Here is a 27197-nt window from a genome sequence, read left to right as displayed (position 1 = left end):
TGTGTTCTGTGTAGAAAAGCTTGAGGGAATCCCCCTCTAACAGTTACAGCGCCTTAGCGAGCGCTACACATAGCCAAAATTTACACAAACACTTAATTTAAGTTTATTATAATTTAATCTGCACTTTATCACTTATCTCTTTGGTCCTGAGGAAAGCCAGCTTAGAATACAAAAGGCACTGGCTGAAACATGTAGACCACACTGGACACTGGAGGTCATCATAACACTCCTTACTGTCCTTTTGCCTTTTTAATCTGCTAATAGAGGCCCAGTTCATTAAAACTTGTTAACCCTCGGGTGCTGGGACCTCTTGTATAGCTTTTTAATTTTCACTCGTCTCACCCCTTCACTGCACACGCAGCAATATACCAGCTCCGCAGTCACCTGGCGTTGCAGCACACCCGGGGCACATTCAGTGCCACTGCGGTGGGCCCGATGATGAAGCATGCCACCGACTAGGTCGGTGGGTGAGGGCTTTCATAAGGAAAACATTGCTTTTTTCCTTTTTATTGTCTGATGTACCCGAGTCACTTTAACCCCTCCCCCCTAAAAATTAGCTAGTCCACATTGATCTTGACATATAACCCAGGGGATACGGGCTAGCCTACCTAGTCCTCTCTCTCTCTTTTGATCTGTATAATACTAAGCAGCGCGCAGCTGCGAGAGCTTTAACCAACCCCCCCCCCCAACATGGCTGAAAATGTTGGCCTAACCTTCACTGCTGAGGATATCAGCGAAATCCTAGCTGATCCCTCACTCCTGGCAGACTTCAACATCTCCGCCACTGTAGCCCAATCAATCGACTGGGACTCACTCACGGAGAAGAAGAGGAACAGGATCCGGACAGTTCTGCATGGGGTCATCCTGGCACAATATCTACGAACCAACACAGCTCCTACTGGCCTTTTGGTCACCAATGCCCCCAGGATTTTCCTGGATGACGCAGCATTTCGGAAAGACTGGGCCCAGATCGCCTGGCACTGCACCAGGGACTGGCTAGTCCTCATTATTAAAACTGCAAAACGCCTATCAGACGCCATCATGATAGAAATCCAGGCGACAGAGTCACATTTCAAAACCACCGTGACAGGCTATAAAAAGAAGCTTGAAGACCAAAACCGCGAAATAGCGGAATACAAAGATTACTTAACCCAGACCAAAATCAAAAAATTTGAAAAAGATCTGAAGAGATTCAGTTATTCTAAAACCTACCCGTACTCGGAAGATGACTACACTCCCTCCAAGAAATCGTCTGACAATTCGGACAACAGTTCCATGTCAAGCGCCTCAAGCTCTGGACCCAATACACCGAGAGGGAGAGGCAGGCGTGGACAACACTGGCCACAACCATGGCAAGGTCCCCAAAACCACAACTTCGGCCCACCACCCCCCCTCTTTGGTCATCTACCACCCCCATACTTCGGATACCCACACATGTACCCTCAAGGCAACATGCCCTTCTTTCAAGGAAATCAAAACCAGCTATATCCTTTTTTATCCCAGGGCAGGAGAGGACGGGGCAAGAGACGGAACCCAGGTCATGTCCAATGGGCACCCGAAGAAGAGCCAGTGAGCTCCAACACGAGAAACAAAACCAGGGAACCAGCAAATAACACCCCCATGCCCTCTCGTGTTCAACCTATGTGACACACAACTTACCCCAGAGGAAACAGGAGTACTTAATAAAGGCCTTTCATTCGTCCCGACGCCAAGACTGGACATGTTCAAACTACACGTAGAACTCGCAGAGTTCTTCAGAAAACTCAAATTAAAGGCTTTCTTTGAGAAAAAAGACAACACCATCACTGAAGTAGGAGGCACGCCGAACGAAACGGGAATGAGAACAAAATCGACCTTCACTCCCCCGCCGGGCAGTATCCCGGTAGAAATCCTGACTTTTGAGCAGGCAGTCTACACGGAAGTAGAACTACTTCAGCAGAAGGACACTTTCAATAACCTGTCCAACAAAGACAGAAGTACCATTCAACGCCTACAGCATGATCCCAAACTTGTAATCAAACCGGCGGATAAAGGTGGCGGCATAGTCCTGATGAACAAGACGGACTATGACCAGGAATGCAAGAGGCTGCTCAGTGACACTAGGAACTACAAGTGCCTTCAAAAAGATCCAACTGAACAACTACAGGTTACTATCAACCAGCTGGTAAAAAATGCCAAGGACAATGAACATATATCCAAACAAGAGGCGGACTACTTATGCCCCAGAGAAATAAAGACCCCTTATTTCTACACGGTCCCGAAAATACACAAGGGCACCACTCCACCACCAGGGAGACCCATCGTGTCTGGGATTAAGTCATTACTAGAGCCCTTATCCCGCTTTTGTGATTTCTTTCTTAACCCCTTGGTCCAACAGACCCCCTCCTACCTTAAGGACACTAAACATCTACTAAGCGTAATCCAGGAACTCAACTTTGATCCCACCACTGAACTACTTGTAGGTCTAGACATAGAATCCCTATACACTAGCCTACCACAAGACGCCACGCTAAAGGTACTGCATGATGTCCTCATGACAAACGCCTGGACTTACAACACCCCCCGCAGCTTCATCTTGGACTGCGCTGCCTTAGCTCTTAAAGAAAACTATTTTGAATACGAAGGCACCTACTACCTTCAGACGAATGGAACGTCTATGGGCAGTGTTTTTGCCCCCAGTGTGGCAGGATTGTATGTGGCCCACTTTGAACACACACACATACAACAACCAACCAACCCTTTCCTTACCAACATAAGAATGTGGCGTCGTTATATCGACGACATCCTCATAATATGGCAAGGCAACCAAGAATCACTGGATAACTTCATGCTCTGGATCAACCAACTAGACTCATACTTACGTTTCACATGCACTAGTAGTTCCACTGAGCTACCCTTCCTAGACCTGAACATCAGACCTGAGAATGGAAAACTCACCACCACCACCTTCTACAAACCTACAGCAAGAAACTCCCTACTCAGGTTTGATAGCTTTCACCCTCGACACCTGAGGGAAAACTTGCCCTATGGACAATTCCTACACATCAGGCGCAATTGCAGTAACATCAAGGATTACAAACAACAATCCAGTGATCTGGTGCACAAGCTTAGGGACCGTGGCTATCCCTCCAAGATAATCAATAAAACCTGCAAAAGAGCTAGGAACCAAAACAGGGAGGCTCTCCTGGAAACCTTCGAAAAACCAGAAGAAGAACCTGTCCTTACCTGCGTGACGACTTACAACACAGCGTCTAACCAAGTTTCAAACATCATACAACGCAATTGGAAAATCATCAATTCTGGCACCAGACAATGGGAAAAGCCTCGCTTCGCCTACAAAAGGGCCACCAATCTAAGAGACCGATTGGTGAATACCAGACCACGGCCAAAAACACAGAATAAAGACAACACCATCGTCAACGCATGGGGCATGCCCAAAATCACTGGCCATCAACCCTGCAACAATTGCAGTGTATGCCACTTAACATCTCCGTCAAAAACACTTGACTTGGAACCGGGTAAGACCTGGACACGACGACAGTTTACAAACTGTAACTCCTCCAATCTGGTATACTTGATAACCTGCAGATGTGGCCTAAGATATATCGGCATGACAACCAGAAAAGTACGCACAAGAATGACAGAACATAGAAGCACCATAAGATGTGGAAAAAACATAAGTAAGCTCACAGACCACTTGCTGACCCACAATCACACACCCAATGACTTTACGTGGACTGTCATTGAGAAATTTGACAATCTCAGATGAGAAACTCCTCTTGCAAAAAGAACAACGCTGGATATACCGGCTTTCCACACACATCCAGGGCCTCAACGATGCCATTCCATGGAATAGTCTAGCCGTGTAAACACCCTTGCAGCATATTGTATTACAGCCTAGCTGTGTAGATCTCCCCCATATCGTTCTGATAGCTGTGCCACAGTACCCCTGCATGAGCGCCCCCTTCGCTGTCCTCTCCCTTCGTGCCCTCCCAGTGTATAATAATGCACTCACTCGCCTTGTGTGAAATACACACACACTCTGAACCTCCTGCATGAGTCTTGACCAACAAGGTGGCCAACACCACCGGTAGCGTGTCACTCGCAATGCTTATCACGTGAAATACTTCGTTTAGAAACAAGTATGCACTATCAGTAATCTAACGACCAGTACGCATGCGCGTATATTCCAGCGCATGCGCCCAGTGCATAACACTGCCGCACAGTACTGCGCATGCGCCAAAACGCGCACTACTTTCCCGCACATGCGCTAACACGGCTACCATGAGACGGCATCTCTCCCTCTCTTTCTAACCCAAACGGGTGAATCGCATTTAAAAACAGTATAAATACGAAGCTAGGCGGCCCACTCACCTCATATCGGGCGCCGTAGAAGGACGAATAGGTCCAAGGAGGAACCAGACCGAACTACTCGTGAGTAAACAAGACCACTTGTCCTGCAAAATGGGGTAAGCAAGAACTCTTTCTCCTTACAGGTTAGATAGCCTTGTGAACCTCGTTTATTTCCACAGGGTCTCTTTCTCTGCCAGGCGACCCATGAGGCTTTTTACCCAGAAATAACAGAGTGAGGACCTAGTATCAGTACTTTCCTGTACCTCACCTTGTGATTTCGTTTTTTAGCCCACCACCACTCACTAACGGTTTCGTTAAACCCTCACTAGTCTCATGCAGATGCCATGAGCTCACCCTAGCCGGATATAGGTCGCACACCACCTTAAAAGCCGGCAACCAGTGGTTTAAAGATTTGCCACCCTAATATGACTCTTCCCTGTACGTCTTGTCTATGTCCTATGTGTTCTGTGTAGAAAAGCTTGAGGGAATCCCCCTCTAACAGTTACAGCGCCTTAGCGAGCGCTACACATAGCCAAAATTGACACAAACACTTAATTTAAGTTTATTATAATTTAATCTGCACTTTATCACTTATCTCTTTGGTCCTGTGGAAAGCCAGCTTAGAATACAAAAGGCACTGGCTGAAACATGTAGACCACACTGGACACTGGAGGTCATCATAACACTCCTTACTGTCCTTTTGCCTTTTTAATCTGCTAATAGAGGCCCAGTTCATTAAAACTTGTTAACCCTCGGGTGCTGGGACCTCTTGTATAGCTTTTTAATTTTCACTCGTCTCACCCCTTCACTGCACACGCAGCAATATACCAGCTCCGCAGTCACCTGGCGTTGCAGCACACCCGGGGCACATTCGGTGCCACTGCGGTGGGCCAGATGATGAAGCATGCCACCGACTAGGTCGGTGGGTGAGGGCTTTCATAAGGAAAACATTGCTTTTTTCCTTTTTATTGTCTGATGTACCTGAGTCACTTTAACCCCTCCCCCCTAAAAATTAGCTAGTCCACATTGATCTTGAGATAGTAAAGGACAGTGTCATACAGTGTAATTCCATAGAGTCTAGTGTTGTGGAGTGAAATAAAGTGGTGTTGCATATAGTGGAGTGGAGCGGTGTCGTATAGTGGAGTGGAGCGGTGTCGTATAGTGGAGTGGAGCGGAGTCGTATAGTGGAGTGGAGTGGAGTCGTATAGTGGAGTGGAGTCTCATCACAAGTAGTGTCCTGGAGTTGATTGTCGTCAAGTGTCGGCATTGAGCAGAGTGCCATAGAATAGCAGCGTGCTGTACAGTGTTGTAGAGCGCAGTTTTGGCAGATAAGAGTTTAGTACAGTGCCGGACAGTGGCATAGAGTGTAGTAGAATGTTGTAGAGTACAGTTTTATAGAGTACAGTAGAGTGCTAGAGAGTAGAGTGTCGTACACTAGAGTTTTGTACAGTGGCATGCAGTGATGTGGCATAGAGTGGACTAACGTGTCATAGTGGAGTGGCGTCTCATATAATACAGTGCCGCGGAGTGTAATACACTGTAGTAGCGTAGCATACAGTGGAGTATAGTATTATAGAGTGGAATGATGTGTCATGGAATGGATTAAATGAAACTGCTGTAGAGTGGAATACAGTGTAATGGCATAGAGTGCGCTACAGTGTAGTGAGGTAGAGTAGAATAGAGAGCGGTACAGTATTCTACACCGGAGTGGCATACAGTGTTGTAGAGTGGAGTGACATACAGTTCAGTGGAGTGGCATACAGTGGAGTGGCACATAGTGGAATAGTGTAAAGTGGAGTGTTGTGGAGTGTTGTAGAGTGAACTGGCGTCCAATAGAATAGAGTACAGTGAAGTGGCATACACTGGTGGAGTATTGTACAATAGAGTTGTGTGTGGTGGAGTGTTATTGACTGGTCTGCCGTTGAGTGTAGTCGAGTGGAATAGTTCAAAGTGAAGTGGGGTACAGTGGGCTAGCATAGTGTAGTGTAGTGCCGTACAGTGGAGTGGCATACAGTGGAATAGCAAAGGTTGGAGTGCCCTACAGTGCATTGTTGCAGAGTAGAATAGCATGCAGTGGAGTAGTGTGCAGTTGAGTTACGTACATTGGAGCGGCATACACTGGAGTGGTGCACAGTAGAGTAGGGTAGAGTGAAATAGCATGGAGTGGAGCGGCATAGAGTGGAGTTGCATATAGTAGAATAGAGTAGATTGGGGTAGAATGGAGTAATGTACAGTCCAGTGTAATAGACTGGAGTGGCATATAGTGTACAGTGGAGTTGTGTACAGTGTAGTGTAGTGGCAGAGTTCTATAGCATTGTGGTGAGCAGAGTAAAGTTGCTTACAGTGGAATAGTGGATTGGCGTTGAGTGGAGTGGGGTTCAGTGGAGTGGTGAAGATTGTAATAGCACACAGAGGAGAAGAATACAGTGCATAGAGTGACATTATACTAGCATACAGAAGAAAAGTGTATAGTAGAGTGGAATTGACTGGTGTACAGTGGGATAGCATATAGTAGAGTGGAGTAAAGAAGAGTGGCACACAGTGGAATAGCATAGAGTGTAGTAGCGCAGAGCGTATCGGAATAGAGTGAAGTAGTGTACAGTGTAATAGCTTACAGTGGTTTACCATAGAGTGGAATAGCGTTCAGTGGAGTGGCGTACATTGGAATAGTGTACTGTGAAGTGGTGTACACTGAAGTGGCATACTGTGAAATGGCAGATTACAACAGAGTGGAGTCGCATAAAGTGGAATAGAGTACAGCAGAGGGGCGTACAATGGAGTGGCGTAAACTGGAGTGTCATAGAATGGAGTGTGGTAGAGTGGAGTAAAGCTGCATACTGAAGATTAGCTTAGAGAGGAGTGGGGTATAGTAGAGTGACGTAGAGTGCAGTAGAGTGTAATAGCATAAAGCGGAGTGTGGTAATTGAAACAGATGTAGCGCAAAAGTGGGTGAATGGATATAGATATAATATATCAGAAATATACATTATTAGGTGCGAATGAGAATATAAGTTTTAAAAAACATATTTATATATTGTGCCATGGTATACCACAGTAAGTCTGCGATCTACCGTTGTGCATGCGGATAAGAAGTCAGTATTTGATTGGCTAATGGCTGTGTTTACCAAAGGTAAAAGGCGGCCATGTAGTTTTTAGCAGTTTGGCTTCGATGTAGACAAGTCATAGGTTTTATTGTTGTTCACTACCTAATACCACTTTAATAAAGTGGAAATAGGTAAAGAAATGTATTTATAAATCTCTAGTTATTTTTACAGCAGTTTAGAGATACCTGTACATTTAAAATAAAATAATAATTAAGTAGCACAATAATTTGTAGGTATTATCGCACTACTCCGTAGACTTTTTTGTGCATATTTAAATATGTTGAAAATAGAAAACACACTGTAGTACTCTTGATTTGTAAAATATAGTGTATTACAGTGTATTTTAAACTTTTTAATACTTATCTATTTTTTATTATTATTTTGAGTATTGTGGTACATTTAACATTTTTTTCTTAACTATATAGAAACTTAAAAATATTTTTCCTAACTTTTACCACTTTAATATCGACCCCTCAGAGGTCTACAATCTGGTACTTGGAGAAGGCTACCACTTCAACCTGGAGGGTGAAGCATGTTGCTTTTCATCATTGACTCCATAGCAGGTTTGTCGGTGGTGGAGGTGCATGTTTTAAAGTTTTTCACCCACTAGAGCACTTTTATATCACCTTTTTGTGACAAAATCGTTATAACTTGAAATGAAAAAATAAGTTGATCTTTTGCAATGAACAAAACAATTGTTACGAAATCACTATATGTTGTCCTGCACCATACTTACCATGCTAACTAAACTATTTAATTTGGGTTCTAAATATAATTCTAAAAAAAGTTCCAACAATAGCGTTTTTATAGGACTCACTGTCCTCTGTGAACCATTGCTTCTCGAATGCCCAGTTTTATTAAACAGAATCAAATATTTCTCCAATGGTCTCATGTGTCCAAGGAGTGACAGGGCAGGGTAGCTAGTACTGCTCCCAGTACTTCACCAAGCACCATTACTATCCCATTTAATGCGGCATCCATTTTGAAAATCTAGCAGAATCCATTTTATGCTGGGGAAATATCCGCTTTCTCCCGTTCAAAGACCCACTGTATAACAGCTCTAGCTCCTCCCCAGTACTTTATCTTGTAAATACTAAATAAAAGTGTGGTTTTACAATTGAGTATTTTTCTGTTCAACTTTTAAAAAAGGAAATCCATAGTTCAAAGGGGATGAACCAATTTAAAACTTTTGCTGGGACAGCTGTGCAGACAAGAAGTGACCAAAGTATTGCATACTCTTAATTTCCTAATTTTGCATGCAAGTGTAAGTTTGTGCACCTCTCTCTCAAGAGTGACCGGTCACCAGTCAAGGAAAGCAATATATCCTCACATACAAAATACTGCTCTTCAAGCTTTTATCTACATATTTCGTGAATAGGTATATGAAAGAAGGAAAGTGTGAAAAGCAGTTATTTTGTTATTTGAGGCATGTTTTATTGCATATATGACAAACACCAAGGAAAAACCACACTTGGGCTTATGCAAAGAAAAAGAGAAAATTCTGCAAACCGCATGAAAGACAGTAACTGATAACTACATAAACCTTGCTCTCATAATACTAACTTTGCACATCTCTCTTATGAACACAAAACTCCCCTCGCCAACAATCATACACTACTGTTGCACTGAATACTCTTTCATCGCTTCCAGCATTTCCCCATGCATACACAGTAAGTAAAAACATTAAAACGGACCGTGTGTGGTTTATTATACTTGATATTCTATTTGTCTATAATGCATAAATATGTTTGGCACATAGTAGCAGTAAATAAATGTAATTTTACATGTTCGGTGTATTAACATACAATACAGAGGTACCTAAATATTAGCAGTGCTCTGCAGGGATAGGACTCCCCTTAAGGTAGGCACGAGTCCTGCAGCACAATTTAAAAGCGTCAACAAAAACAATAAGCTGCCTTATTACAAGCTGTATTCAGCGCAAACATCCACATTAAGCATCAGAGAAAAACATACAACAAAAACATGTGCTTAATATTTAAGATTTGGTAGAGGATTAAAATAGTAATATTTTTAATGTCCTGGTTTCAAATTAATAAATATAAAACAATATAAAAATATACACCAGTTGGTAAAGGATGGGCATGGTACAGCTGTGGTGTCAAATTTCACTCTCATACGTATGCAGGTAGGTCTTTAGCAAGAGTATTTCGGTGTAGCTGCGACTTGTTTTGCGGAAGAAGTCCAAGCCAGTGAGGTGCTCAATGTCCCGCACTCGTGCGGTGTGCAGCTTGAGGAGATCTTCCACCCACTTTGACTCTTCGTCGGAACTCTACAGTAAACATATCAAGAAGTGCAGTTAAGATAGGGGTCAACTGGACAAAACACTGGTTTACAATCAATTAGTTTCATCTTTTCAGTCCTTCATAAATATATGTTGAATGAACACCTAAACCCCAGAAAGGGGGAAGGATGCAAGAAGAAACCAGTCTAGTGCTGAAACCATAGTGAGATCACGCATCTCAACTTCATTATTGCCTGCGGAACATCTTTATGTCCAGGACCTCCATGTTATCTAAACACTAATAGTGTCTTGAACTAAGAAGACCTGCGAAGCACGCCACATACCTAAGAATGTTTTGGTTCTGTTGTTTGTAACTGTGCTTGGCTTACCTTACTGTTATTTCCTACCTTTTTTGCAAGTTATGAATGTAAATTAACACCAATGATCCAATTAATTTAACTTTTTCTTTAAAAAGTAATGCTAGGTAAACTGCTCAAATGTCCTTTTCTATATAACTTTAAAGCGCAGAGACTACTTAATCATGCAAGTTGCGTCTCTGCGATCTCTTAAATTCCTCATCTTTGAACCTCTGGGGCTTTGTGACTCTGCGGAGGAGTTGCTTTTCAACATTTCTATAGCAGATGAGTGTGCTGATAGAAATTGAGATATTAATTCACGGGTGACATCAGACAGAATTTAGAGGGTATAAGAAAGTGTCCCCTGCTCTCCTTTTGTCTCTTCATGGGCGGGTGACAAGGTTTAACAAACAGGAATGTTGATGTATGAGTAGATCGGAGCATCAAAAGTTAAGCAGCGGTTTTCCCCTTAATTTTAGATCTTACAAAGCGCCAGTGCGTTCGTTTGGATGATCTGGATTAACTGCAGAGGGCTTCATGCAGTGTCTTCAGTGGTTAAGTTGTACACTATGGACACGTTGAAAGTGAGGACTGTGTGCAACAGACGTTTGTTAATTGACTTAAGAATCTTCTACAATATTTTGACAAATATTTAAAGATTTGCAAAGTTTTACTAATGACAAGAACAACATTGTGGATAGGGCCAAGACTGGATTAGTGTAATACATGCAGCTTTAATGACAGCAAGATTGCTTTCACCAAGTTACATGCTTGTTGTGGATCTGTTTGAGGATCTGCCTTCTTTCTTCTGAGGTACCTAAACCGGCTTCATTAACTTTGATAATGGTAACACTTGTTATTTATAGAGTTTAGATACTGTGGATAGGGTGCAAGTGCAAAGCAATGCACTTGTTAAAAACATGTTAATCATGCAATTTTCTATGGTGTTGGAGGACACAGTCCAGTGATCCACTGTGGTTCAGTGTCACTGATGCACAGAAGATGAAACCAAGGCATCCCTGATTATTTAGATGCAATGTAAACACTGGACACAAGTAAGAACCATGGGGGGAGGAGTTCCGTAGGTGATAAAGGTTGGTGGAACAGATCATCTCTGGCTGACTGTTTTTTGACGTTCAGGAAAGAATAAAACCAGTGTATAGAGTTGTTAGAGGAGTCGGTGAAGGTCATCTAGAGATCATCACGACTATGCTCAGCACAGGGTGCTTCATCCCTGAAGACGACATACGTACTCTCCTCGACCAAGGCCACACCATGGTCCTCATCCTACGAGCTCTCTCTGCAGCGTTTGATACCGTCTCCCACCGCACTCCCGCCGCCAGACTCCATGATGACGGCATACCGGGAACTGCCCTACACTGGCTCTGCTCAATCCTCACCGGCAGAACCCAAAGAATAAGACTCCCTCCCTTCTTCTCCGAACCCACAGGGATCAACTGCGGAGTATCCCAAGGATTATCGCTCAGGCCCACGCTCTTCAACATCTTCATGGCCCTCCATGCCGTCGTCAGACAGCATGGACTCCGCATAGTATCCTACGCCGACGACACCCAGCTCATCCTCTCCCTCACAAAGGATCCCCACACCACCAGACTCCGCTTCCAGGAAGGAATGAAAGACGTTGCATCCTGGATGAGCAGCAGCTGCCAGAGGCGCAACTCAGAGAAGACAGAAGTTCTTGTCCTCGGACCCACCCCATCTGCATGGAACCACACCTGGTTGTCTACTTCCCTGGGCAACCACCCTCCCACGGACCACGCCAGGAACCTCCGCATCATACTCGTCGCCTCCCTCACCATGACCCGACAGATCAACGTCGTTGCCTTCACCTGCTTTAACACCCTCTGCATCCTTCGCAAGACCTTCAAATGAGTCCTCCCCGTATCCAGAAAGACCATCACCCAGGCACTCATAGCAAGCAGACTGGACTACGAGAACACCCTTCATGCTGGAATCAACAAATCCCTGCTCCGCAAACTCCAGACTATCCAGAACACCACGGCCAGACTCTTCCTCGGCATCCCACGACTTGAACACATCACCCAACACCTGCAAGACCTCCACTGGCTCCCCGTCGAGAAGAGAGTAACCTTCAAGTTACTCACCCATGCCTACAATTCCCTCCACAACACCGGACCCCAATACCTCAACGAAAGAGTCTCCTTCCATGTACCCCAGAGAAACTACCCACTTCGCCGACCATGTCCTTGCCGAAACCCTGCACAAAAGCAGAGCCAGAGAGGGTGGATGAGCCTTCTACCACATCACGGCAAAGACCTTCGAACAAACTCCCGATATCAGACGCTCCCGCCTCTGCACACCTTCATCAAGAGCCTCAAGACCTGTCTCTTTGGCTGTAACGGAGCTGCACTCCCCTTCCCCCAGCACCTTGAGACCCTCACGGATGAGTAGCATGCTTCACAATTCTTTGATTGATCACTAAATCAGCATCTCTTCAACATCTTGAATCTTCTTTGCTCAGACTTCAAGCTAAATATCAATCATTTAAGTACGCAGAGGATGCAATGAGTTTGAAACTATTGCCGAAGACCTGTCCTATCTCCAAACTTCTTAGTTGAGGTGGAGCATTTCATAATAATTCTAAAATTATACAACTGCAATGTACTTGTGCAGAATATCAAAGCTGCCAAATGGAATTGCACTAAATTGGACGACTTGGAGATGTTTCTGTTCATATTCATCTTACTCTGGACTCTTCAATTTAAATGTTTTTAATTTCACTGTTTTTTTTCTGGAGGTTGAGCTCTCCTTTCTGTCCTAAATGTGCCTACAAAGTCTGGTCTCGTCCAGATATTTCCTTAGGAGCATATAGCTGCAAAACTACGACATTAGCAGTACTCCTTTTAAAGGTTATTTGAAAAAAAATGGATCACGTCTGACGGCTGGATGTGTTGCTGTAGCAGAAGTTGTCTGTTCTATCCTTTTGGTGATAGGTAGGTGACACATTTCCCTCTGGGACACACACTGTTTGCAGGTTGCATAATTAACAAGTGTGTTATGAGGACCTGTGAGCCAGTGAGATGTTCAAAGAGAATATTGTAGTGCCTTTTCTTTGAATTACATCAGAAGGTATGGGAAAGATGTGTGATCTTGGATATGAAAATAATGAACCATTTCAGGCGCACAAGACATTATATTAATCAGTTTGGTGCCGCTCTGGCTATGGTCAGAAGACTTCTACAAAGAGTTTGAGATGGAAACTTCTTTTATGATGTTGGCCAGATGGATATTCATAGTTTTTAATTTGCTAAAAAGACACAGCTGGCCACGTTCTGTGAGGACGCATTGTACAGGCTGGGCTTATAGTGTGAGGGGAAAAATTGAGTGCTTAACATTAAGTAGTCGCCTTGGAATGTTTTACTACTTTTAATTTTATCACATAAAATGTGATAAACTAATAAAGATTACAAGTTATATATAGAAGAAAAACATCACAAAAACTTAAAACGTCAAACATTAAAAATAACGAATTTACACATCTAAATTAGTAAAATAAGGAACTAAAACGGAGATGATGAAACGTTTAACAAGGGAATGCTTTGGGACATCAATATGCTGCTCTGCCAGCAAATCCCTAAACACCACCATTAAATGGTCAGGCAATAAAGTGGTTGACATGAATATCTCACATGAAATAGATCATGGTCTTACTGCCAAAGCAGGTACAGGATTTAAGCAGAGGAAAAGAAACTTCGTTTCATGTAGAAAGAACATAGAAAAGATATAGATATCATTCCCAAAATGCTTTTTAAAATAGCAGATAAGATGCAAAGTCGCTTTTGGAGCAGGCAACCTGGAAAGACAACAAATAAGAAAAGAAAAGCAATTTAAATATTAAGCAGCTTAAAGAAAATGGCAGCTTATTTTAGCACTTTGGAGTATACCATGCTGGTTGTGCAAAGTTATTAGTACAAGCTATGAGGCCAAGCCAATGCCAATCATAGTTTAACTATGACAAAGTTGTACGTAAAAAAGAGGAGGAAATATACGAACCATCCCCTTTGACCTGACTTTAGAAGAGCTCTGGGAGCCGGGTCTGGCAAACTATACATGAAAAAAACAGAAGATGTTTTCTACTCATCATTTTGTTCTGGAGTGTGGAGTAGCGGACCGATACCATGCAGAGGAATGTAGATATAAATTGCTAACAGTATTCAAGACATTTATTGCCATGCATATTCCAGTTTGCTTTTGTTAGCCAACCAAATTAAGAAGGCTTCAAATTTAAATATTAATGGAGGGCCATCAAATAAAGTCATGATCTTATTCTCGAGGTTTTATTACCGAGTAAATTCTGCAAAGTTTCTGGTTTGCAAAATAATTCCATTTACTTTTTGGGTCTTAAGGGGGGAAAACCGAGATGCAACTTTTTTTTGCAGACTTGCCCAGACCGCCCCGCCCCGCCCCACCCCACCCCACCCCACCCCACCCCACGCACACACATACACACACACTTACTAGGTCTGACTTTCCCCTGCAGTTCCATCCTCCTCTTACTTTTCCTTCCTCTTGCTACTTCCCATACCTGCAACGTTTAGCTTTCATGCTCAGTTCAATAGCTTTTCTCTTCCTCCCCGTTCACCAGCACAGTTTATGTGCAGTCTGTGACCCTGTTGTCTCCTCTCTCCAAATCCACAGCTCCAGTGGTTAATTTGTAGAAAAATACGTGCTGGGGCTCTCATCAGGGGGCAGCTTGCACCAGCCGATTTCTCCTGTTAGCACCACCTAAAACAGAACCAACTACTAACCATGAAAGTGGGGAGAGGTTGTGGCGTAATGGCCAGAACTGCCAACTTTGGAGCTGGGGAAACAGGTTCGAGTCTTGGCATCGGCTCAACATCCTGTGATTCTGGGCAAATCACTTAATCTACCCGTGCCATGCCATAAATGAATGTGGTGCTCATGAAAAGCACTGGTGATGATTAAGTGCCGGTGATGAGCAGCGGAAACCACCGGATCAAATTAAGCACTGCACGGCACACTCTACCCTGCCTCGGCTCTTGATATATACCATGCCTTCTTCCTACCAGTTCAGTTACTCTTTTCCTGGCTGCCAACTCCCACATCTCTGCCCAATCTGCTGCTCTATCCTGGCTTCCAGTCTGCTTCTTTATCGCCTACATCCTCTTGGCTCTACATCCTCTTGGCTCCCGATGCACTCTCATGTAGTGCATTCTTCTTTGAAAACACTCATTCTTCACCCCATTTCTGCTCTTTTCCTCTCAGAGTCCAAGGATGAGTGGCACTTTTACATCTAAATATTACTTGTGTTGCACAAGTCCTTGTTTTTGGAACTATTTATGTTTTCACTTTGAGTAATTGCTATTCATTGACAGTGCAGTTAAGTAACTCTTTACCAAAAAGAAACAAGCATTGGAAATGCAATAGGCCTCGCATTAGAAAAGTTGGAGCTATTGGTCTTGTAAATGACAATTATTTTATTTATGTGTTGGTTTTTAAAATAGCTAAATTGATAGCTTTGTCATTTACAATGCCAATAGTTATAACTTTCGCGAACGTGACACCTATAGCATTTGAAGTGCTGTCTGGTGGGGGGGGGGGGGGTAGGGGGGGGAGAGAGAAGGAGGCGCTATACAGGAAACAAAGCCGTAGCTAAACAGGGGGCCCCTCAGGGGCGGGTGATACGATGGACGCACTGGGAGGTTGGTGCAGTCTTGTGGGTGGGGGAGGGAGGAGAAGGGTGGCTGAGATACGTGCAGCGTGGGGTTATAGCATTCTTAATGCCTTTTATGTAGCGCGGAATTTGCTTGGAGGAAGGGTTAAGTTTGCGAGGCAGGACGACAATGGTGGGCACAAATGCAAGAGGTAGCAAACGGTACACGGTAGGAGGAATAAGGGACATGGGTGCAGGTTACAAAAGTGTACAAAGTACAAGAAGAGGTTTGATACTGCAATAAAGTGCAGACGCTAAAACACAAGTACAAACGTTACGTAGACAATGGTGGTACTTGTTGTGCAAGGATCTAAAGCAGATAAAATGAGAGGTAGCAAACAGTGTAATGCAAGAGGAAAGTGACGTGGGTGGAGAATGAGGAGAGGGACAAAGCTCCGTGGGAGGGGGAGCAAAGGGAAACACGAGAAGAGAAATGTAAACCAAAGTAGATGCATAAAAGGAGACACGGCCGGTGGCCGTGAAACTGAAAGTACGGCCGGCCGGCCGTGAATAATTAGGGGATGAACGGTACACGGTAGGAGGAATAAGGGACATGGGTGCAGGTTACAAAAGTGTACAAAGTACAAGAAGAGGTTTGATACTGCAATAAAGTGCACACGCTATAACACAAGAACAAACGTTACGTAGGCAATGGTGGTACTTGTTGTGCAAGGATCTAAAGCAGATAAAATGAGAGGTAGCAAACAGTGTAATGCAAGAGGAAAGTGACGTGGGTGGAGAATGAGGAGAGGGACAAGGCTCAGTGGGAGGGGGAGCAAAGGGAAACACGAGAAGAGAAATGTAAACCAAAGTAGATGCATAAAAGGAGACACGGCCGGCGGCCGTGAAACTGAAAGTACGGCCGGCCGGCCGTGAATAATTAGGGGATGAGCGCACGCTGATAAGCTTGTGGGAGGGAGGCTGGGCTGCCTTTGATGTGGTAATGCGAGGCAGGCAGGCGGCTGGTGGCATTGTGCACGCGCTTTTTAGGGCTTGCGCTTGCGCAATGACCTAAAAAGCACAAGCACTGCAAGGAATCGCCAGTGGAATCGTGTGCTTGGTTAAACGCTGTTTAAGCCCCTATAGTCTCGCTCCGCTCAATGCGCATGCGCATTGAGAGGCGAGACCTAAAAAACACTTTGTGGGAAAGGAGGCCCTTTATTTTGGTTTTGCCACAGACAGATTTAGAGGTCTGCCAGATCTCATCTCCTCAACGTACACCGAGAATGGCAATGGATCAGCCCCTAACCAGCCATTAACTTCTGTGAGCGAGCCCCCCACTAGCTTTTTTGAGTAAGCGCCCCATTAGCCATTGCTGCACATGGAGATCGACTTATTACTGAAACATGGTAAGATTGCGCTGAATAATGGAGAAGTATTGTGACCGTTTGAGAAAATGTAATAACAAAATCTCCCTGTACCTGTGTGTCTGCAGCTGCCAAACTTAGTAACACACAGAAAACGTCTGCATTTACATAAATGCTAGTACATGTCATCCGTTAACATTCATTTATGATGCTTAGGGCTGAATTTAGATTTCAGATGCCTCTATGCATGAACTATTAAATGCAACTTTGCCTGTTGGAAGTTGGCAATTTAGCCCCCCAACCCTCCCCCTCCCCCCCCCTTAGGCCCTGATATTTTATTTATTTTTTTATAAAGTTTTATATAGCGCGAACTTGACCCTACAGGGTATCAGAGCGCTTTACAGATTAGTTAAATAAGTAGAAAATAGATAACCAAGAAACAAACGATGACGATGTCCTTTGCAATCAGGAGTGAGACAGTGAGTTATAAACCAGTACTTAGACGGCGTGCAAGCCCTGGTTGGAGAACAGCTGGTCAGATCAGTATCCAGAGAATAAGTTTGTGGGGTCAGGGTAGAGATTTGTTCATTAAAAGCAGTTGGAGTTCTTTTTTTAATGAAGTGGTTGAAGGGATCAGTCTGATTTCAGGGGGCAGGGAGTTCCAGATTCTAGGGGCCAATCCGGAGAAGGCTCGGTTGTAGGTTTTCTTCTTTTGAAATTTTTGAGGTTTCAACTGTAAAGTACTGGTGCTTCTAGATGATCTGCCACCGCCGGACAGTTCCAGTTTGTCAGCTGGGTACTTCGGTGTATTAATGTGTAGGGCTTTGTGGGTCATGCAAGCTATTTTCATCTGAATCCTTGCCTCATAAGGGAGACAGTTTAGTGCCTTCAGATCTAGAGTGATGTGGCTGTACCTTATCAATCCAGTGATAAGCCTTGCAGCAGAGTTAAGGGATGCCCTTAATGGAGCCAACCTGGATCGTGGCAGACCACATAGGGTAGCACTCCCATATTCTAATCTGGGGATAACTAGCGCTGGCACTGCTGATTTAAGGTCTTCGTAGGGGAGGAAGGGTTTTATTTTTCTTAGAATACTCATTTGGGGCTGAGCTGATGTGCTCTTGCATGTTGAGATGTTTGTCAAGTGTAATTCCTAGTGATCGTGTGGAATCTATAATGTGTGGAATGCAGTTGAAAACGGTTAGGTGTTTCATCCTACTTCGATTTCGAGGGATCTTTTTGGTGGGGCAATTAAGAGGAATTCGGTTTTGAGCTTGTTGAGTTTAAGGTGGTTTCTGGTTAGCCAGTTTTTTTTTTTTGGAGAGTTGTGTTGAGTAGCCGGATATCCTCAGGGGAGGAGATTTTAAGGTCTAGTTGGGTGTCATCTGCATACATGTGGTATTGTACATTGGAGAATTTCAGGTCAAGGCTCCATGAACAGGTTAAAGAGAGTAGGTGAGAAGGTGGACCCCTGTGGGAGCCCTAAAGTGACAGGAGTGGTAGTGGACAATGATTAGTTAACCATAATTCTTTGAGTTCTGTTGTGTAGAAATGAGGCACACCAATTTAGGACAACCCCTGATAATCCCATTCTGGGTTCAAGTAATTCAAGGAGGTTGTCATGTTTGACTGTGTTGAAGGCTGAGGATAAGTCTAGGAGGATTAGGAGGCAAGATTTGTTCTGACCCAGCATTTTAAGTGCGTCATCTACTATGTGGGTAAGGACTGTTTCCGTGCTGTGACCCGGACGAAAACCAGATTGGAATTGGTCAATAAGGTGAAACTGATCAATGTGATTGCATAGCTGGATATGTACGCATTTCTCAAGGAGCTTTGCCAGATAGGGAATGGTGGAGATGGGACTTAAGTTATCTGGGTTCGTATGATTCGCTGTGGTTTTTTTTAGAATGGGGGTTACCTACCCTGATTTTAGGCAGTCTGGTGAAGCCCCTTGGAGTAGTGAAGCATTTACTATCTTAGTCCAGAGATGGAGTAAAAAGGTTTTAATCTCATTGAAGAGGTTAGCTGGTAGTGGGTCGCAGAAGTGGTTTGACGGTTTAAGTGTTGTTAAGAATGGCATTTTCATCAAAGGTTTTGAAAGTGTCCCACAACGCGTTGGTTTTGAGGGAGAGTCCATGTAGGTCTGGGTGCTGAACAATAATATGCTGGCCTGGGCTATTCGGGGGGTATAATCGGGAGGAGCTCAATTGCTGTCTGGAGATCACTTTCAATCTTTTTGGACTCTTCAAGAAAGACGGATGCAAATATATTGCAGTTTGGCAGCAGAAGGGATTCCATTGTGCAGGGGTTGGGGTTTTGAGTAGATTGATGTTTGATCATTTAAAACAGTTTTCTTGGACGATTTTTGGCTTTGTCTAGTTGAACTCTGAAGAAATTTGCTTTGGAGTTTCTGATGTGAATATTGTAGGCGTTCTTCAGTGATCGCAGGTGCTTGAGGTGTTCTAGGGACGGCGAGGATCTCCACACTCATTCGGCTAGTCTCACATTGCGTCTTTCTTCATTTAAGCGCCCGTTTTACCATGGTTTGGAGTCTCTACTGGATAGTCTTTTTAGCTGTAAGGGCGCAACGGTATCAAGAATGGTTGTCATGGAGTTGTTGTAGTGGTTTGTAAGGTCATTGACATCAGACATGTCCCCTGGAGGAGGCAAAATGTTATTGCTGCGGGATGTCAAGTTATTAAGGTCCATGTTAGGAGTGATTCTTTTATATTGTCTGGGTTTCTTAAGTTGTGGTTTGTGTGTCCTCATTGATTCAGTGATGAGAAAGGTGATGCAGTGGTGATCTGTCCAGTCGCATGGGATGATAGACTAGAGTTGAATGGCGTTTGCTTTAGCTATGTAGGTACAGGGTCGCAACCAGGTTGTGGGTAGGGCTGTCACAGATTTGGTTCAGGTTAAGGTCCACTAGAAAAGATTTTAGGCTGTTAACTGAGGGATCAATAGGATCGTTCCAATGAAGATTGAAGTCTCCGAGGAAGATCTGGGAGCAGTGTTGTCCTACGTTGGTAGTAATGATTTCCATGATTTTTTCGATGAATGAGAGGTTGTCACGTAGAGGGTGGTAGATCACATGTAGTGTACATAGTGGTTTGTTGTTACTCGCAATGTTTATGCAAAGGTATTCACCAGCGGATAACTCGACGGTTTGCAACAGTTTCACCGCAAGATCACTGTGATATATGCCGGCAATGCCTCCACCTAGTCCATTCGGTCTGTCTAATCTTATAATGTCATAGCTCGGCGGAACTAATATGTCTAAGATTGGTGCAGAAGAGTTTTTTTGCTATGTTTCTGTTAGGAGTCAAGCTTGTGGGCAAGGATGAGGTCAGCAATGTCCACTGCATGTTTCATGGCCGATCTGCAATTTAGAAGCATGCATTTCAGGTGTGGTTTGGTGTCGACTGAGGTTGTCGATACAATGGGGACCTGCTTAAGGTTGGACTTATTTACTTCTCTGGAGTTAGGCCTAGGCTCTCTGTATGGGTTTGGGGCAATTGTTAGTATGGGAGTCAGGATTTCTGGGTTTTCGTGGAGTGCCGAATTATATGTGAGGAGAAGGGAGTGTATGTCATTGTCCGATAGCGAATGCTTAGGCCTGTCCAGCCTCATGGGGGCGTTGTGGTAGGGTATAGATTGCCATCTTGTGAGAGTGCTTAGTGAGATGGTTGCCAACCTGTTGAAAGGAGTGCCTGTTTGTGGTAGCTGTGAGTGGGATGTCTATTACTTTCTGGAGTCCTTTTTGGCCATCCGTTACAGACCAGCTCTGACGTGATATTTATTAGTCTCTGTAGGTCAGACTTGAGTTGGTATAGGTCTTGTGTAATTTTGTCAAGTCTAGATTCTATTGAGGCGTGGGAGCATGTTCTTAATTTGCCTTCTCGCCTTAAACATGAGGACATTTGACACACATTTATTTGTGGGCAAATAAAGGATAATATTCACTGAACTGTGCTTAGCTTTCAATTCCAGTTCATAGGCACACTATCAGAAACCTTACATATATTGTACAAGGGCTAAGTTCAACAAGCAAACTGCTGTTGTTTTGGCCGTTCGGCGACTGAGCTATCACAATAGAATGAACAGTGGCCAGACTGGCATTTCGGCATGGTAATATGGATGATGTTATGATATATACATCATCAATCCTTAGTTTAAACAGAGATCCATTTCATGGCACTAAATGGCCGACGCATGCCGGAATTCCAGCCCAGGTGATTCCTGTTTACGTCATGCGAGGGATGCTGCCCAGCTCTCCCACAGGATGGGCTGCTTGATGACACTTACCTACTTTGTAATAAGCAGAATGGTTGAACTGTTTATCTTCTTCACCATTCTCACAATGCTAATCACATTATTCAGTATCCTTCTATTGATTATTGCTGCACAAGTATTTTACTCAAGAATCACAGTGCTTCAATAAATATAGAAAGGTTTTACCATGTATTTCTTGTGTATCACTTAGGGTATGTATAACTGATTAAGCTAAGTTGTTGTAGATCTGTTGACATGATTTCCCAGGGAGTGAGAGTTGTCATGTTCTTAAGTTGCACGTCCATTTGTTACCATGTCAGGCTAGGGGTACAGATGTTGCACTGTGAGCTAATAGGACTTTGGCCAACATATCCAGATGTTTGTGTGAAGTGAGTCTTGCACAGTTCATATGTTTATGTTGTCCAACAAACACACAGTTTTACTTGGGAAAGTATAAGCTGTATGATAAAATGCTGAAGGACTGCGTTACTTACTCTCGCCTGGAGTCTGCAACAGCAAATGTCTGGTAAGAACCTTATCTGCCGCAGCTCACTATTATACACAGTCTTCAACTTTGCAGACCAATGCAAATTTTCTTTTCAAATAGCACTTACAAAAGAGGAGAGAGGGGATGAGCTGCCGGAAATCTCAAAATTGGATGTGGGGAACATGAATCAAGGTTGAGAGGAGATATTTGTACTAATGCCAGGGGCAATCTGAGTTCTTACTGAGTTCTTCACTTTATTGTTTCTTCAAATGGCGGTGGCTATTATTACGCAGCTCTGGGCATAACAGTAACGAATAGTTTTCTTACCTGTCGGTGTAGTTTTGCAGCTTGAAGATCTTTCTGGATTCACTATGCTGTGCATTATTCCGCGGTCTTGTGGTTGGGTCCGGATTCGTAGTCTTTTCTTTTTTTTTTTCTTTTTTCTCTTAGCCCAGGTGGGCGTCGGCGTCACACCCCTTGGGTGTATTTCCGGTGACGTCGGCATGCTTCCTGCGGAAGCTCCCACTCTTGGGCGCCATCTTCGGGTTCTTTTTTTCCGTGTTTCTTTCGTTTCCGAAGTAATGGCAATGTTCTATTTAGTTGGTATTTACCGCTTTGTACTTTTAAATTCCTTTCTTTAGTTAACCACCTCTTCCCTCTCCAGCCTCATCTTTCTGGCGGAGGTGGGTGGGTTCGCTAGTGAATCCAGAAAGATCTTCAAGCTGCAAAACTACACCGACAGATAAGAAAACTATTCGTTTTGCAGCGTGAATCTTTCTGGATTCACTATGCTGTGCATAGATTTTGTAGCGGTTTCTCATCTCTGTGGCGGCTGGGTGGAAGATGAGCGTTGGGTGTTGAATATGTGCTGTAGCACCTTCTGTCCAACTTGAGCTTCCTTGTTCATTTGTATGTCCACACAGTAGTGCTTCGTGAACGTGTGCACCGAAGCCCATGTTGCCGCCAGGCATATGTCTTCTATGGGTGTGTTAGCCAGGAAGGCTATTGTAGAGCCCTTCTTCCTGGTGGAGTGGGCACGTGTCCCCTCTGCCAGCTCTTGTCCTGCACGCTTGTGGCAGAGTTGAATTGTCTGTGCGATCCATCGTGCAATGGTCTTTTTGGTTACTGCTTTCCCCATGAAGCTGTTTGCGAATGACACAAAAAACTGTTTTGTTTTCCTGTGTCCCTTTGTCCTTTCAATGTAGTGCATGACTGCCCTTCTGGCGTCCAGGGTGTGCCGAGCTCGCTCTGCGCTAGTTGTTGGTTTTTGGAAAAAACTCGGTATCTGTATAGACTGGTTCATGTGAAATTTGGATACCACCTTCGGCATGAAGTGTGGGTCAGTCCTCATCACAACTCTATCATTGTGTATTTGTATGTAGGGTTCTTGTAGCGTCAGCGCTTGAAGCTCGCTTACTCTGCGTAAGGACGTTATTGCAACCAGGAAGACTGTTTTCATAGTTAGCATCTTTAGGGAGGCCTTGTGAAGTGGTTCAAAGGGCTCTTTCATGAGTTCCGTTAGGACTGTGTTCAAGTTCCATGCAGGTGGCGGCACCCGCTTGGGTGGTGCGATCCTTTTCGCTCCTTCTAGGAATCTCTTCACCACCTGTGATGTGAAGAAGCTCCTGCACTTTCGAGTGCTGGGCCTTCGTGCCTCCCGAAGTACCCTCAGGGTGCTTTCTGGTAGTCTCAAATGTGCGAACTCTATGTCCTCAGGAGCCACGCTACTAGGCTCATGCTCTCTGGCTCTGGATGTAGTACCTCTCCGTTCTGCATGGAGAGTAGGTCTTTCCTCCTGCTGAATCTGTGGGGTGCACACTGTGTCATCTCCATGACCTGCGAGTACCATGTCTGCCTCGCCCACTGTGGTGCGACCAGTATCAGTGTCATGTTGCTCGCTCTGCACTTGCTCAGCACTCTGTGCATCAGTGGTATCGGGGGAAAGGCGTAAGCAAATGTCCTTGACCAATCTATCCATAGGGCATTCACCAGTGACCCCTCCTCGGGCTGCCTGGATGCGAAGTTTTGGCATTTTGCATTCTGGCGTGTGGCAAACAGGTCCACCGATGGTGTCCCCCACCTGTCGAACAGGTACCTTGTCTCCTGAGCATTGAGCTCCCACTCGTGGGATGCCGATGTCTGCCTGCTGAGCCAATCGGCTTGTATGATGTCCTTCCCTGGTAGGTGTATGGCTAGCAGGTCTATCTTGAGAGGGATGGCCCATCTCCATATCTCCTGCGCCAGCGTTGAAAGCGGTGATGACTGTGTGCCCCCCTGCTTGTTGATGTAGAACATCGCAGTGGTGTTGTCTGTTGGTATCAATACCTTGTGTTTGTACAGTCTTGTTTGAAAGGCTTTCAGTGCAAGGAAGATTGTCTTCAGTTCTAGGTAATTGATGTGCTTTGCCGCATCTGTTGTCGTCCACAGTCCCCTCACCTTGAGCTCCTCCATGTGAGCGCCCCATCCCTTCAGGGATGCGTCTGTGGTGATGGTCACTGTTGGCGTTGGGGGCGTTAGAGGCTTTCCCTTTGTTATGTTCTCCATGGTCCACCATGCCATCTCCTTCTGCACTGCGTGCGTTACAACCACTAGATCCTCCCAACCGCCTGTAGCTTGTGACCATTGCTCCTGTAGCCATTCTTGAATGGGTCTCATGTGGAGTCGTACATTTGGTACCAGGTGGATGCATGATGCCATCATGCCCATGATCTTGCTCGCAGTCCTCACTGTCCGAGCTTGTCCCTTCCGGTAGAGGCGAGTTTCCTTCACCAGCGCCCTCTTCTCGCTGGGGAACACCTTGCCCTGTAAGGTGTTGATCTGTGCTCCCAGGAAGATCTTGACCTGTTCCGGCTCCATTGATGATTTCTTCCAATGGATGGAGAATCCCAGGTTTATGAGCGTGCTCGTCACTGTATGTGCGTGCTGCTTGCATTTCTGGTATGAGTTTGCTTTCACCAGCCAGTCATCCAGGTAAGGGTATACGTGTATTCCTTGCCTTCGTAGGTGTGCTGCGACTGCTGTGAGGCCCTTTGTGAAAACTCTTGGTGCTGATTTTAGTCCGAAGGCGAGTGTCGTGAACTGGTAGTGGCTTTCTCCAATGGTGTACCTGAGCATGTGTTTGCGCTTTCTGTTCATTGGGATTTGCAGGTAGGCGTCTTTGAGGTCTATTGTGACCATGAAGTCCCCGGTCTGCAATTGTGGGAGCACCTCTTGCAGGGAGGTCATTTTGAATTTTTGCATTCTTATGAATTTGTTCAGGAACCGTAAGTCCAGAATGGGTCTCATTGTCTCGTCTACCTTTGGTACCAGGAAGTACGTTGAGTATATTCCTGTGTTTCTTTCCTTGAGGGGTACCCGTTCTATGGCCTGCTTTCGCAGGAGTTCCTTTGCCTCCTCCTGAAGACACTGCAGCTGCTTGCTTGCTAGTGTTTTTCTTTTTGGTTTTCTGCTTGTTGGCCTCCCCTCCAACTCTATGCAGTATCCGAATTGGATAATGTTGAGGATCCATTTGTCTGATGTGATTTCTCTCCACTCTCGGAGGTAAAATCTTAATCTTCCTCCCACTGGTGTCATGTGGTCGTAGGTGTCTAGTTTGTCTTGACCCATCTGTACGTGCTGCCCCCTGGGATCTTTTTTGTGGGCGGGCACACAGAGTTTTTTTAAGTCACTTAGAGGCGGGCTGCTGCCCCCCTCTTCTATTTTGTCCCCGTCCATTTCTCCCTCGAAAGGACTGGCCTCTTTGTTGGTACTGCAAGGACTGCTTCTGCTGACCATGCTGAGCCTGCGAGTCTGCCTGGTGCGTTTGCTGGAAAGCCTGGTGTGATGTACCTGGCTGGTTTCCGCCTCTCCCGCCGGGCCTCCGTGACGGGGTGCCCTTCTTGTTCCCTCTGAACTGCAATGCTCCCATGGATCTTGGTGTTTCGTTTTTTCAGTTGACTGAGCGTTTCATCAACTGTTTTTCGAAAAGCGTGTTGCCGTTGAACGGTGTGTTCAGGATGCTGTGTTGCACCTCCGGTATGAAACCTGAGATCCTGAGCCAGGCGTGCATCCTTTCCGTGACACCCATCATCATGAGCCTGCTGGCTGTGTCTGCCCCATCCAGGGCCGTCTTAAGGCAAGAATTTGCCGCATTTTTTCCCTCTTCAACCAGCTTTTCGGCCTTCTGCCTGGCATCCTGGGGCAGGTCCTTCACCAACTGCCCCAGCCCCTCCAACAGCCTGTTTATCAGGGCGTTGGAATTAGCCATGCACCAGTGGGTCGCGGCATTCCGTTCGATCCTTCTGCCCACCAGATCCATCCTTTTGCTCTCCTTATCCGGTGGCGGGCCCGAGGTAGTGGGTACGTTAGCCCTCCTCCTTGCTGTGGCCGTGATAATGGAGTCTGCGGAGACCGTGCCCTGAATGTAGGCCGGGTCCTTTGTGGAATGTTTGTACTTCTTCTCAGTTCTGGGAGTTACTGCCTTGCATGTTGCGGGCTCCCTGAATGCTTCCTTCCCCTGAGCCAAGACCCTTTCGAGCATTGGAAGGAATTGGCTCCTCGTTTGTGTTGGGAGCAATGTTTCTAGAAGGAAGTCTGCTTTCTGCTTCTCTTCGTCGAGCTTGAGCTTGAAAGCTGCTGCGGCAGATTGTATCACCGAGTTGTAGGCCCCGATGTCGTCCGGCGGCGAGGGCCTCGAGGGGTAAGTGTCGACCACCTCCTCCGGGCTGTCGGTGTCGACATCTATGTAATCTACCTCCTGTAGGTCAGAGGGTGCCGACTCTGTGTCCGTCCTGCTTTCCTCTTCCTCCCCATAGTTGTAACTATCGTAGGGATTCTCATACTCCTCCTGGTCGTCAATCACCTCGACGTCCTGGTCTTGTTCCTCGGCGACTTCGGCGATCTCATCTTCCTCCTCGACCGCCTCCACCACCGGTGGCTTGGTCTTGTGAGGGATCGTGAAGGCTTTCATCTTAGCGTTGAAATCTTTCTTCCGCTGCATGATGTTCTCCATTTCTGCCTCGAGGCGCCTTCTCTTCTTCTCCATCTCGGCCGCGTGTTCCGCGTCGGATGGGTCGGCCGTTCTTTTCGGCGGATGGCTCGTCGCCGTGCCTTTCGGTGTCGAAGTTTTCGACGTCGAACCGGATTTTGGGTCTCTGGTTGTCGTCGTCAGTTTTGGGTCTTTCTCCCTCGGCGTCGATCGATCCTTTTCGGGGACGATTTTCGACGTTTTCTGCTGATCAGCAGCTCTCGGCGCCGGGGACTCCTTCTCGGAGGATCCGCTGGGCCTGGGAGTAGTCGCGGACGCCGCCTTTTTTGGCGTCGGCGCTTTCGGGGTCTTGCCCTCGATTTTTCTAGACTCAGAGTCTCTCGGGTTCTTGGGG

General features: G+C 45.3%; 1 protein-coding gene across 7 annotated transcripts in view; it reads right to left on the bottom strand.

Moving 5' to 3' along the window:
- Window positions 1–8869: 8869 nt before the first annotated feature.
- Window positions 8870–27197, bottom strand: part of ENPP2 (ectonucleotide pyrophosphatase/phosphodiesterase 2) — a 442632-nt gene continuing 424304 nt past the window's right edge. For 3 of the 7 annotated variants that reach the window (XM_078686841.1, XM_078686842.1, XM_078686845.1), the window contains 2 exons: window positions 14091–14141; window positions 9434–9747 (listed from right to left, as the gene is read on the bottom strand). In XM_078686841.1, the coding sequence (XP_078542967.1) occupies window positions 9577–9747; window positions 14091–14141 (222 nt within the window). In that variant the 3' untranslated portion in view covers window positions 9434–9576. Of the gene's footprint in view, window positions 9748–14090; window positions 14142–27197 lie in introns of all 7 variants that reach the window. The other 4 variants (XM_078686843.1, XM_078686847.1, XM_078686840.1 and 1 more) reach the window with 3 other exon arrangements.

Source organism: Lissotriton helveticus, chromosome 4_1, assembly GCF_964261635.1.
Source record: "Lissotriton helveticus chromosome 4_1, aLisHel1.1, whole genome shotgun sequence".
In the NCBI taxonomy this organism is placed as follows: Eukaryota; Metazoa; Chordata; class Amphibia; order Caudata; family Salamandridae; genus Lissotriton; species Lissotriton helveticus.
This window is presented reverse-complemented; position numbering and strand designations above follow the sequence as displayed.